At 39.0% G+C, this 12,470-nt stretch overlaps 1 protein-coding gene across 1 annotated transcript; it reads right to left on the bottom strand.

Annotated features, from left to right (window-relative positions):
- Window positions 1–8,844: 8,844 nt before the first annotated feature.
- tmem179aa (transmembrane protein 179a, genome duplicate A) lies at window positions 8,845–10,498 on the bottom strand. The gene is made up of 4 exons (XM_030772989.1): window positions 10,197–10,498; window positions 9,529–9,666; window positions 9,222–9,300; window positions 8,845–9,021 (listed from the first exon to the last, which is right to left on the bottom strand). Exons 1-4 carry the CDS (start codon window positions 10,496–10,498, stop codon window positions 8,845–8,847), a joined length of 696 nt encoding a protein of 231 aa, XP_030628849.1.
- Between the last annotated feature and the right edge of the window lie 1,972 nt (window positions 10,499–12,470).

Genomic DNA, 12,470 nt, shown 5'->3' with positions numbered 1-12,470 from the left:
TGTGTGTGTTTGTCCGTTTTGTTTTAGTGTGTGTGTGTGTGTGTGTGAGTGTGTGTGTGTGTGTGTGTGTGTGTGTGTGTGTGTGTGTGTGTGTGTGTGAGAAACACCGGGGCATCTGCCTCACAACTGTACAATGTTGTTGAGCTGGTTTTGGCAAAACTATGATTCACTAGTTTCCCCTTAATGTTAACTTTGCACCATGTCTTCCCCTTAATCATAACCTTGCACCATGGCATATGCATAGCATTGAAAAACCAGCTGACAGGAAAACACTGCCATATTCGGACAAAGTAAAAAAAAAAAAAAAAAAAAACACCCCTCAGAGGACAACAACATGCCTGCCACCCTTCATTTGCCCCCGTGGTGCCAGCTCAGCTTCTCCAGTGGCAAGGTCCAAATGGTGGCCTGAGTCAAAGCTAACAGCTGGTAGTTAAGTGGTAGGTATTTTATATGGTTGTAGGGACCATAAAATGGATAGGTGAGCGGAGAGTTGACCACACTAGCATGCAGATAGAAGCTGCTGAATCAGGTGTCTGTTTTCTGTTACTGTTTGCTCACGTCTTTATTATTACATTGGCCAGTTTTTCATTACTAAGCATCATTTGCTGGACATTGAAGCTTTCTGTTTTATTTATTTGTTTGTTTCTCCCTCTTCTTTTTTCATTCCTTTACTTTTCTTTCTCTGTCTCATGGGTATTGGGTGGGTGAATGGAATGGGTCTTGACCCATTGTAACAACATCTTACTGTTAAAACATCTATGCTATGGGAATACACCTTTCTATTGTCATTTTGCCACTTGCAATACTGCATAAAAATAATAGCAGAAATATAATAGATAGAAACATAATAGAAAATCCAGCCACAGAAAAAACTGTTGGACTGATGAGTGTTTACAAATCACTATACTAGTGTTATGCCTAACAGTTCTTCCAGGTAATCACTTTCAATAAGTATCAGTGCTTGTTAATTTTTTTTTATTATAGAGGCGCGTGCTTAATCCAAAAGAGAGAGTGAGAGAGAGAGAGAGAGAGAGAGAGAGAGAGAAATGACGTATAAATGGAATGTTGCTCCGACTGACCAATAACTCAACTGGTTTGACAGAGTCTGACTTACTGTGTATGCGTCCATATCTACAACTTCATCATTAGGTTATCACAGAAAGAGAAAGAGGAAGGTAGGGAGCAGGGCAGATGGAATGCAGTCTGGACTGAACTAAACAATAGCTCAGTGCATTCTTTCCACTGTAAAGACTGTGAGGTCAAAGGCTCTATGACAGTTTGAAGTATTGTTGTAGATTTGAGACAAACAGGTTTTGATAGACACGCGACCATGGAGTGAGGTGTTTCTTTAATTATTTGTTTGTTGTTATTGTTGTTGTTGTCAGCAGTGCAACAGTAGTGTTCCCCAAAACATGATACCCTTGTTTCCATAAGATTTCATTGTCCTATTCATTTAAGCATCTAGCCTGGTGGGTCAGATAACTCTTAATTTTTCATTTGAAATTTCATATGAAATGTCCACAGAGTTTGTAGTGTAAATTAGTAAAAAAAAAAAAGGAGTGAAAAGAAAAGAACACATCCAAGCTGAAGATGTCATCAGTGAGTGGGTTCATCCTCCGGGCAGCAGAAATGTTTGCCTTTCCTGTTGGTGTCTCAGAACCAGAGCACCTCTATCTGAATTTATGGAGATGACCTCAGTCCAGTGGCATGTTAATCGATGTCCTTCACATTGGCTGTTGTCTCTCTGGTGATAGGGAAACTCCTCTAACTCATTGTGACAGGGAAATCACAAATCACACACGTGTGCTGGAGACTCATTATTGTTTTAGACAACAGTTTTGCTGGAGAAACGCTGACTATCAAATTCTCCAAGCCATGTAAATTATGGTCAGGTTTACCCAAGAATCCGGGTGCTGCAGTGATTGAAGCTCGCTGTTTTCAGCTTTACTGATTGCTATGGTGATCTCTGGGTTTTTATTTCCCCTGAAGTCTATCCTTGCAGGAAAATAATTGGTGTGTCACAGGTTTCACGATCCTGACAGCGCTGCATATAAATATACTGTCCATATTTATGTGAGGATGTATGTGTGCATGTGTGTGTGTTTGTGAACTGTTGGACACTACAGAAGTTCTGTCATTCTCTCTCTCTATCTCTCTCTCTCTCTCTCTCTCTCTTTCTCTCTCTCACCTTTTCTCCAGTTAATGCTAATTTAGCCTCTAGATGTTTAGCTCATTTATTTAGCTATTTTTTAGTTATTTATTATCCTGCAGAGTTATATCAAACGCTAGACTTCCTGGCCTTTTCAATCAACACTGTATACTAATTCAGTGAAATTTCACTGAAAAGAGATTCATTGATTATGATCACATGGAGATTCAAATTTTAAAAAATCATAATGATGTTTAACGTGTATATTTTGAGGAAAAAACTACGAGCTCCAATATGGAGCTAATTCCACTGGTGGTATGACAAGCTGTGCATGTATTGGCCTTTGAGTGAACTGTCTGACTGATGCATTCATTATTCAATTTAGAGCTTAATCAAACTCAATCAAATTAAACAGGGCTGTGTGGTCACAGCTTGGACAGTGATATCAGTGTCTTCTGTAAATGGTGCTTGTGATTACATGGTCCTCTTATTTTTTAATTTGTTTATTTTTCATCCATTCCCTATTGTGTTTTCTACTGTCCAATCTAAGCAAATAAACAAAAAGAACTACGAGTAAATGAAGAACATTGGTCATTGACTTGATGTCAAGCAGGCAAATCAGTTTCTCAAAAAAATGAAGACATGGCTCATTTCTAGAGGTTGTGATTATGATGTCATAATAACTATATGGGTACATTCCACGATTCGGCAGGAGGGCCGCATTTGCCCATCAGGTATGTCCCAGTTCCCTAAAAACCAAACTTAAATCATACTTGCAATCTAATCCTCAAGGTTAAACAGAATTTCTCAGGCAACATCTGCAACCTTTAAGTCAATATTGACAAGATATCAAATGAAAGAGAGCTAAGTTGAGGTGTACAGCACTGCAAATGGGATTGCCTCCCCTCTCATAAACATTATGAACAAATATAATTATTTTGAAAACCCCCTCTACAGGAAAACTCTTTGCACAACGTTCATTCTCGTCATCACACTTCATTACCTGCTAATCAGGTTAGACAAATCTAATTAACGAGCCCATCATCACATGGGTTATTAGAAACAGAACAAGGTCCATTAACAGGGTTTCCGGCCCATACACTCACTAGGGAAATATTAAGTCACAGGCAGCGCTCTCTCTGTGCTCAGGTTGACCTGTGCTTGAGATAACCTGCGCTCTCTGGAAAATGTTGGCAACACAGCTGCATACTCATACAAAACAGTCACAAAATATCATTAATCTAACTCTGACTCCAACAGATCTCAGTTTGACCATGTATCCCGCGTTGTCCAAGGGTGTGCAGTGGTATTCTTAGTGAAAAAAGTCAAATGGTTGTCACTCTCTTGGTATTGATATTTTTTGCTCTTCTTTGGTTTCTCATCATGTTATGTGTTACATGAGGACAAGCTCTATAATATCTGAAGATTAATCTCTGTTTCGATTTGAAGAAGCAACACTTACTCATTGAAATACTAAGGGATCACTACTCAGGGATGTACAGTATACAATAGAGATATGCCAGCACTTATATAAGCTCTCTCTCTCTCTCTCGCTCTCTCTCTCTGTCTCTCTCTCTCTCTCTCTCTCTCTCTCTCTCTCTCTGCTTCTTTCTTTCTTTCTCTCTCTGTCTCTCTCTTTCTTTCTCCTTCATTTCAAAACCCTCTCCTTTTCATTTTCTGTCTCTTTTCTTGAGCTGCCATTAAGATGAGCTCTCTAAAGGGAGCTGGAGTTCATCTCACGGCCAGTGCTGAAAAGCCTTTTGCCTTCTCTCCTTTTTTTGAGCCATTCCGGTTTGTCTATGGGCATGGGTCAGAGTGAACTCTGAAGTTCACTCCCATGGCCATTAATGGCCCTCCAGAGTGGCAACTCAGAGGAGGGGCAGCCGATAGACATTTATCCGTGGCTATCTACCAATGGCACACAAGCAGAACACACTTTAGCCACATGCTTTATCAAAGATATTGAGTCATAACTGCCCACAGAAACAGCCAGCAGAGTAAATGGGGATAATAACCACTGATGCCACATTGTGACCCTGATCTCACCCCTGCGTCTCAGTCATTTGTCTATCTGACATTAAGAACAGGCCACACCATAATACTGTTCTTTGTCCACCCAGTAAATTGGACACATAAATGATCCACAATACAGAGGGTTTTTTTTTTTCATGCCGAGCAACTGGTCTTAGAGACAGAGATAAAGATGGTACATTTTTCTCAGTCACCCTCACAAATGATCCACGTAATGAAGAAATAACAATAATGGTTAGCAAATTTGCAATAATTCATACTCCCAGAAATAACTCTGCATTCACGTTTCAATTAAATCTGATATTTGAAAGAGGGTCTTTTGATGAGGTAACTGTCATGAGAGAATTGGCTTGGGTTTTGCTTCTTACTTCCAGCAATAAGAGACTGGATAAGCTTAATGCATTCTATCAAGGTCTGATAAGGTGATTAAATGCTTCCCATTGCACAAGAAAGTCAAATTGTCAGGAGCAAAATTACTGCACAGCAGAATGACTCTAAAGCGTAGTTGCTGAGGCAAAGGAAGTTAGCTAAATGTACAATGAGGAAATGTATCTATCAGAGGAGTAATGAGATTCTTCACAAGAAGAGATGTGTCCTTTCCTGTGTGGGCCAGTGCACTTTGGCTGAGATTGGCAAACTCAATTAAGCAAACATGAACCTTGGTCAGTCTGCCTGGGTAAGAATTTAGTTCACATTACTTAACCACGAATAATAGAGTTTAACATTGTCTCTCAGCTGTACTCTCTTAGAACCTGGGCCCAGGATTGTGGAGTTTAATAGGTTTAGCTTTAACGCAGTGCCATAGCTCTGCATTCAACTGGTCATCTAATTATCACTAATTGTTGAATAATATGCGTTAGGCTCAAGTTCTGGAACATGGGACCAACATATGTATGCTTTTATGCTATTTGCCAGGCACAGTGTGAATTTGAAAATACGGCTTATTAGATTTGAAGTGACAATTTTGTTTCTGGAATCTTACATCTTATAGAAAGCACATTATAGGAGACAACTGAATGAAATAAAAGCAGAAATATTAAATGTTGTGGGAACATTTCCAAAAGACGCTCCTATTGTGGTGTTATGTTCAAAAAGTGCAATGAGTCAAAGGAGGTGTGGAAAGACAGAGGACAGTGGTGTAGAGTAAGAAAAGGGGGGAGAGAGAAAGAGAGAGAGAGAGAGAGAGAGAGAGAGAGAGAGAGAGAGATAGAGAGAGAGAGTGAGGCTGACTTACAAGAAAAAAGTGCCTTCACACACTGAGTATTAAATTCCTAGCAGGCCATTTTGTTACAGCATGTGTTGAAATGTTTAATGGATTGGATTTTCCCACTCCCAAAAGGTCGTTTTCTGCTCTACAAAATTTTTATAGGCTTCAGTTGTCTTCCTGATGCTGGCTTGAAAATCAAGTTTAGTCAAATTAAAAAAAAAAAAAAAAGAAAAAAAACATTGAACGGAGGTGCATTTTTCCTTTTCATTGGAGTGATTAGAATAAATATGAGGTGCTTCCTAGTCACCAAGGTGACGGTCCTAGTACATATTTTATATATAAGTCATATAAATTCAGAATGTGAGCAACTATCAGACCTCATCTGAGAAAAATAGCGTGCAAGTGTTCCAGATACATGTGCCTCAGAGACAGTCAAGACATCGCTGGCAGTTATTTCAAGTCTGTTCACATTCCATTTTTGTGACCAATGAAAGAGACAGTCTTTGCAGACATTCACGCACCATTGAGAAACAAACCTAGGAGTGCATGTTGTTTCATTCAGTCAAATGTTTGGTTCGAAAGGTAGAGGTGAAAACAGGCTAAAAACAAACAAATAAACAAAAAAAAATGTAAAATACTTGATAGAAGGAAAAACAGAAAAAAAGTAGTATATACAGTTCGGTTAGCTTAAATATTAGTTAAATATTTAAATGTACTCTGAAGTTGTGATGTTCTACTGTGTTAAACTTAGAATTATTCCAACGGTTACACATAAATTTGAAATGATATTTTTTTTTATGCTGCCGGCATTACCGTGGGTTGATTAACTGAAACAGTTTGTAACATTCTTAATGTAAATGTCCAGTCAGTGGGGTATCTTTGTAAAATATGAACTTATTGGGGCGTAAATACACTGAGTGAGAAAATCTGCCCATTGTCTACTGCTCAGAACAGCCCAGTCAACATTGTTGAGACCATTTCCTGTACAGTTGTTTCTGTATGAGAGGATGACGGGAACAAGGACTGTTGGTAATGCATTAGGATAAATATGTTGTTCAGCTGGTGGTTCTTGAGGACTGAGGTTAGAGACAAGTCAGCCTTTCAACATCTACTGTGATTCGTTTTAAAGGACTGTCAATATTGGTTAGGTACGGGAACAAGATCTTCTCTCTTTCACCAAAGATTTCTGCCACATGGTGGTGCTAAAGACTCTTGAGGTTCACTAAAAACCAAGAGTAATGCTAAGAAAAGAGCACCACAGCAAGACAAACATGCATAGAGTTTACACAGGAATATAACACACACTCACACACTCATAGACACACACACACACACACACACACACACATGCAGACATGCACACGCACACACACACACACGCACGCACATGCATGCATGCAGACATGCATACACACACACACATGCACACACAACACCCTTTTAAGGACATGAAACATGCCTTCTGGTTGCTTCCTCTGTTAGAAGGAACACGAAACCAACAATTACATACATCAATTGATTGCAAACAGTGACAGTCTCTTCAAGAGGAGCAGAGACTAAATCCACAATAATATCCGTAGATGCTTTGATATTGCTGACAACAGTGTTGTCTGCTCATTAGCTGATTTTCATTCAGTTTAGCAGAGAGAAGCAGAGACAACAAACAGAAGCAGAGAAAACATGTATTTGACAGCCAGTGGTTCTACAAAGTTTGTAGAGGCCATGTGATCTGTAATAAATACCATGGACAAAAGGTCGTAACTATGACCTGGGTGAATAAGAGTTGGGCAGGAAGGAGTCGGTGTTTAGAGCAGGTACAGATCTTTACAATGGATACAGTTTCACCTTGCCTTTATTCTTATTGGGCATTGTTAATGTTTCAATTCTGTCTCTTCTGTTGCTGTGTTGTTCTGTAAAGTTTAGATTTGAGTTGACTATGAAATTTAGAGACCATGTTGATTTGCTGTAGACTGAACATCAGCCTGTTGTCAACAAATATTTAACATCAAATGTAACTCTATCTATTTAAACTTGTGATAGGAAGTATAAATGCAGGCTTCAAAGGCATTTCTTCTGTTAACCCAGTTCATTTTTTCCCCATTAGATATTAAATTGTTTAAACTAAACAAGGTAATATAACAATTTTTATAAACAGCGAAGCTTATAGAGGCTGGCCATGCTTATCAAGAACGTTATTTCAGGAACAGCTTGGTGAGATGCTGCCATCTCTTGACAGAGATAAGTACTACTCTGCCCAAGGGCAAGGTGCAGCTACATCATGACTGAATCAGGATGGCATGAAGGACAGTTCATCGGTTTCAGTGGAGTATCTTTATGAAACAGCCTTTAAGATACAATAGCTTTACACCACTGCTCATTCTTCACCAAGCTGACACCTCAAAAATCAGTCATTTCAGTGCTGATGCATGATGATGTTTTACATCATATTATTGGACAGGCTGTGATTTGGCAAAAGCTGAAATCTCCTATTCATTTTGAAAAATGAGTTTGTTTTCCTTACAGTTGTAAGAATAATCATTTACAATTACAATGAGAAAATGGCTCTACTTGATAACAGGTTCAAATCTATAGCCCATATGAAAGAAGAATAAGAGGACAACAGTGCATAATTTAAGACTTTATTAGTGTCATAAACCAGTAATAAAAAAAAGAATTATAATAATACCAACAAAAAACAGCAAGATTTCATCTTTACACAGGAGTTACTTCAAAATAAATGTAAATCAAAACATTTAAACGTAAAATAAAATTATAAATTCAAAGTCACAGTTTCTCACAGAGTTCATGGCAAGTAAAATGTATGAAAAGTAACAAAATTACTGAAAACCATGAGCCTAAGGAAGTAAAGTGCAACAGCTTTGGCTAAAAGATGTTTAAATGAACGCTTCAAACTCTTCTTTATTACTCTGAGATATGGCAGTAGAAAAGCCCCCCCCCCCCCTCCCCCATGCAAATTTGACTAAATAAAACAATATTCTCACCTTTTAAATACAAATTGTTTTTCTTTGAACTTGGCTTTACGTCTTTAATAGAAGTGAAATTACTGGGGCTTTCCATATATTTAAGCAGCAATTTGTTTATTCATATTTCACTTTGTTTCCTGAGCTGGAGCTGCCCATAGGTTGGTTGTTATTCAGGAAGATAGTAACCACTGTTGTCTGGGCCAAGAGACAAACTTGCTAAATTAACTAAACATTGATAAAGTTGTAGTTTAATAGCTAAAGTTCAATATAATTTTTATTAGCTTGACATTTATCTCATTTACTAAAAAAAAAGCAGTAACCTTCTATGGTTACTTTGCCAAAAGGTACCACCAAACAAAAAACACATCAGATAAAAAATCTTTTCACTTCATGCAAATGGTGATTGTCAGTGTTTTCACATGTTTGGGCCTATGTCTTGTTTCCATGTTTTTATACAGGTGGGAGTGGCCGAATCAGATCATGGCATTCCTGTCATGGACATCAGACCCCCTGCGTGACCGACTTAGCAATAGCTCCTTCTCATGAACCAGGCTATCCAGCAGGTCCTGGTGCCTGTGGTTCCGGTAAACTTTCAGGAAGGCCAAGACTGTAAGACCCAGCCAGGTTAGCCACGCTGACCACAACCCAAACTGAGAGAGAGAGAGAGAGAGAGAGAGAGAGAGAGAGAGAGAGAGAGAGATTGTCTATTTCATTTTCTGGATTACATTTGTCCAGTCCTAGTATATACATATTCCCAATGCATTGCTGGATTCATCTTTAATAACAACTGAATATGTTCATAAGTTCTACTAAATGTTCTTAGCAGCCTGTCTATTAACTAAGTGCTTACTTGTGCAATGGCAAACTGATCATAAAAAGAGGAATTGTCCAAGCCAAGTTCCAAATCAGTATCCTGAAGGTCCTCACAGCTGAAAAAGATATACACAGTAAAAAGACAAGATGTTCATTTAGCTGGCCTCAACAGTTACAGCGATGACTAACAGTCCTTTATGAATATTAATGCATAGGTTTGTGATGACAAACAGTGCAGATGTGTGTGTGTGTGTGTGTGTGTGTGTGTGTGTGTGTATGAAAGAGAGAGAGAGAGAGAGAGACCAGTGCAGTAGAAGGTAAAGAATAAAGACCAGCAGACTCACCTGCTAGGCAGGGCTCCATTTTCAGTGATGGTGTCGCACCAAGCACTAAAGCCCACACTGGAGATGGTACCAGCCACAAAAACCACAAACACCACCAGAGAGCTCAGAAGAAGGTTTAAAAAGGCATGGAAGAACGAGCTGTGAGGAAAAGGTGGAGACAGTAAATATACAGGATCAATGTCCATTAACTGCACATCTGCACATTTACATGCAACCTAGGCAACACAACAACTTTTGCCTATATGTTCAAATAAACTATTGGAAATACACAAGTTATTAGGGTTATATAATACAAAGACTTAAGTTGAGTATTGTGATGAATATATGCATTCACTGATGTGTATTCTCCCTCCTTTTCTCCAGCCTGAATAGTCCATGTCACATGGCTCCTTGATATAAATAGTATCCTTCAAAAGGTTATAATTCCAGAATCAGCAGCAGCCATTTGTAATAATACAAAATGATTATGACAAAAAATAAATAAATAAAGCCTATCAGTCGAAATGTTATTTTAAAATGAAATCTCATTAAGACAAGATGTGACAGATCGTTTACACTGACAGGAAAGGATCACGTCTTTTTTTCTTTTTCTTTTTTTTTTTTTTTTACAGACGTCTTGTTAGGTTTACACTCGCTTGTCATTGACACTACAAAAACAATGCACTTACTCGTCGTGACCTTTGCAGAGGAAGAAAAACGTCCGCCACACTTGGACGGCAGAGAGGATGAGGGAAACGATGCCCACGAAAGTAATGAAGCGGCAGGACGACTCGGGTCCCCATTCCTCTACTATAAAGCGCTGTTTACCTATCGTCATGTTCTCATTCTGCCACATTCCCTGAGTAAACAGTAAACATTTCCCCTGAAAGTCATCGCCGTTTTCCGATAGCGGCACGACCGCAATGAAACCAAATAGAAACGCCAAAAAATAAAGAATGCACTGACCGAAAAGGAAATTGTCAAGGGCCATGGTCTCTCTCTTTGCTTCTCTGTGATTCGAACTGAACGGTACACGCGTGCGCAGTAGCTCTCACAATCTCCCATCTGCTAAGGGGAAAGAGAGTTAGTCACCGAGCTTGTCAACGCCAGGGTATAGTGCTGTTTATGCTAATTATACCCAGACAGCCGCTATGAACTGTCTTGTGGTTGGCTGTTTGCTGAATGGACGAATATATCTCGACCCATACAAATTTTAAAATAGTCTTTCATTATGGTGCAATTAAGGTCTAAAAATGTTCGTGTTCTTATCCCGTCAGTAACGAACGTCTTGTGAAGAGCAGTTAATTTACCACCCTTAAGCTAGGTGTTCCTTGTGTAACTGTATAGTTTGCTGTGCCCACGACAGATGGTACTACTGCTTGTCACTGTGTTAAAACGTCGGGTACAAGTGAATCAGACAGAAATAAATTCACAACGGTTTAGAGTAGTCCACACTTAGGTCAACATGGTTTACTTCATACTTAAGTTCTGAAGTGTAGGTCCAGGAGAAATGGCTGATTACCTACAACTAGACATAACTAGATAATCTTTCGACCAGGCAGCACAAAAACACAGCAGTCTGACTGTAGCAATGCTCAAGAGAAGCAGGGCATAAGGTGAGATGCTAGCCACATTGACACTTCCTTGGCAGACGAGATAGTGAGAGGATGAGACACATATGCCATTGCAACTGTTATCCAATGTACTGACGTCGCCCATAAAACAAATAACCAAACACTTATTGCTCTGTTTCTGACAAGTTGAACTGGCCAAATTTTTCTGGTTTATGATAGTTTCATGTGACCATCAAGTCCTTGTTCCACAGTTAAACAACAAACTGATCTACTTCATGTCTTGAGGTGGATATGTACATTTATTTTTTAAAAAGAAATGACACTGGGATGCCTTGGGATCATGGAGAGAAAGAGCACACAGAAAGAGGACAGGTCGGTGAGGAGAAATGTTCTGTTGTTGCCGTCTAGGTTGAGGTTGGCCTATGTGGCCCTGGAGGGTTTCACTAAATCCTGACCCTAAGTGGATTAGCGAGGGTCAGAGGAGTGGCTTTAACAGAAGTCACTCTGATCCGGTACTTCTTTTCATCTTTGTCTGCTTCTTTCTTTCTCTATTATTTTACCACAACTGTTTACTGAAGATGACTACTATAAAAGAGGAGTACAAACAGGCCATAGACACGGTTCTCTGGTTCTTATGCGTTCACTGGAAAATGTGAGGAGCAACGGAGTGCAGGTACGTGTTGTTACTTTTAATCATGGACAACAAGTGCACGACTTTGTTCATTTTATTTATTTATTTTAATTCACCTTATTTGGTTGTACCAAATAAGTATTGTCCAAGGCTAAATAAATTTGATATCTCCCCCTCTAAATTAGCATATCCAGTTCAGCTAAACTTATTCACACATTACTGAAAAAAAAAAATGATGTAGAGTAATATGAATGTACTAGTCTTTATTGTTCACAAATGAGCTATAATATAGATGATGACCCACAATGTACTGAATTATTGCATTAAAACATTGCATTCTTAGGAGAAAAGCATTTCATTCCATGGTTGCGTAAGTCACATGACTGTCATTATCAGATCAGTAAGAATGTATGAATTTTTCCTACTGATTTATTGTCAAGCACTGATTGAATACAATATAAGATGTACTTATATAAAGTAAATATTATATTGTAGAAACTGGTGATATGAGAACAGACAGTAAGTGTGATAATTCTTGTGTTTTTCTGTCCCCTTGGCTTAAACTCCTGCTGTCGAATGCAGCTCAGGCCTAGATCCAGGAGGGTAAAAATACCTAGACTAAGCTACTTATGAAGTCCTCCGGAAAATAGCCTCTGCTCTTCCCTTTTACCTGTCCTTTTCATAGCTGACCATATTCCCACCCTCCTCCACGATTCCCTGTCTGCCACCACCCTGACCAACACTTCCTTCACAGCTGG

This window comes from Chanos chanos, chromosome 4 (assembly GCF_902362185.1).
Source record: "Chanos chanos chromosome 4, fChaCha1.1, whole genome shotgun sequence".
NCBI classification, from domain to species: domain Eukaryota; kingdom Metazoa; phylum Chordata; class Actinopteri; order Gonorynchiformes; family Chanidae; genus Chanos; species Chanos chanos.
Note: the sequence above shows the minus strand (reverse complement) of the source record. Positions and strands in the feature narration are given on the sequence as shown.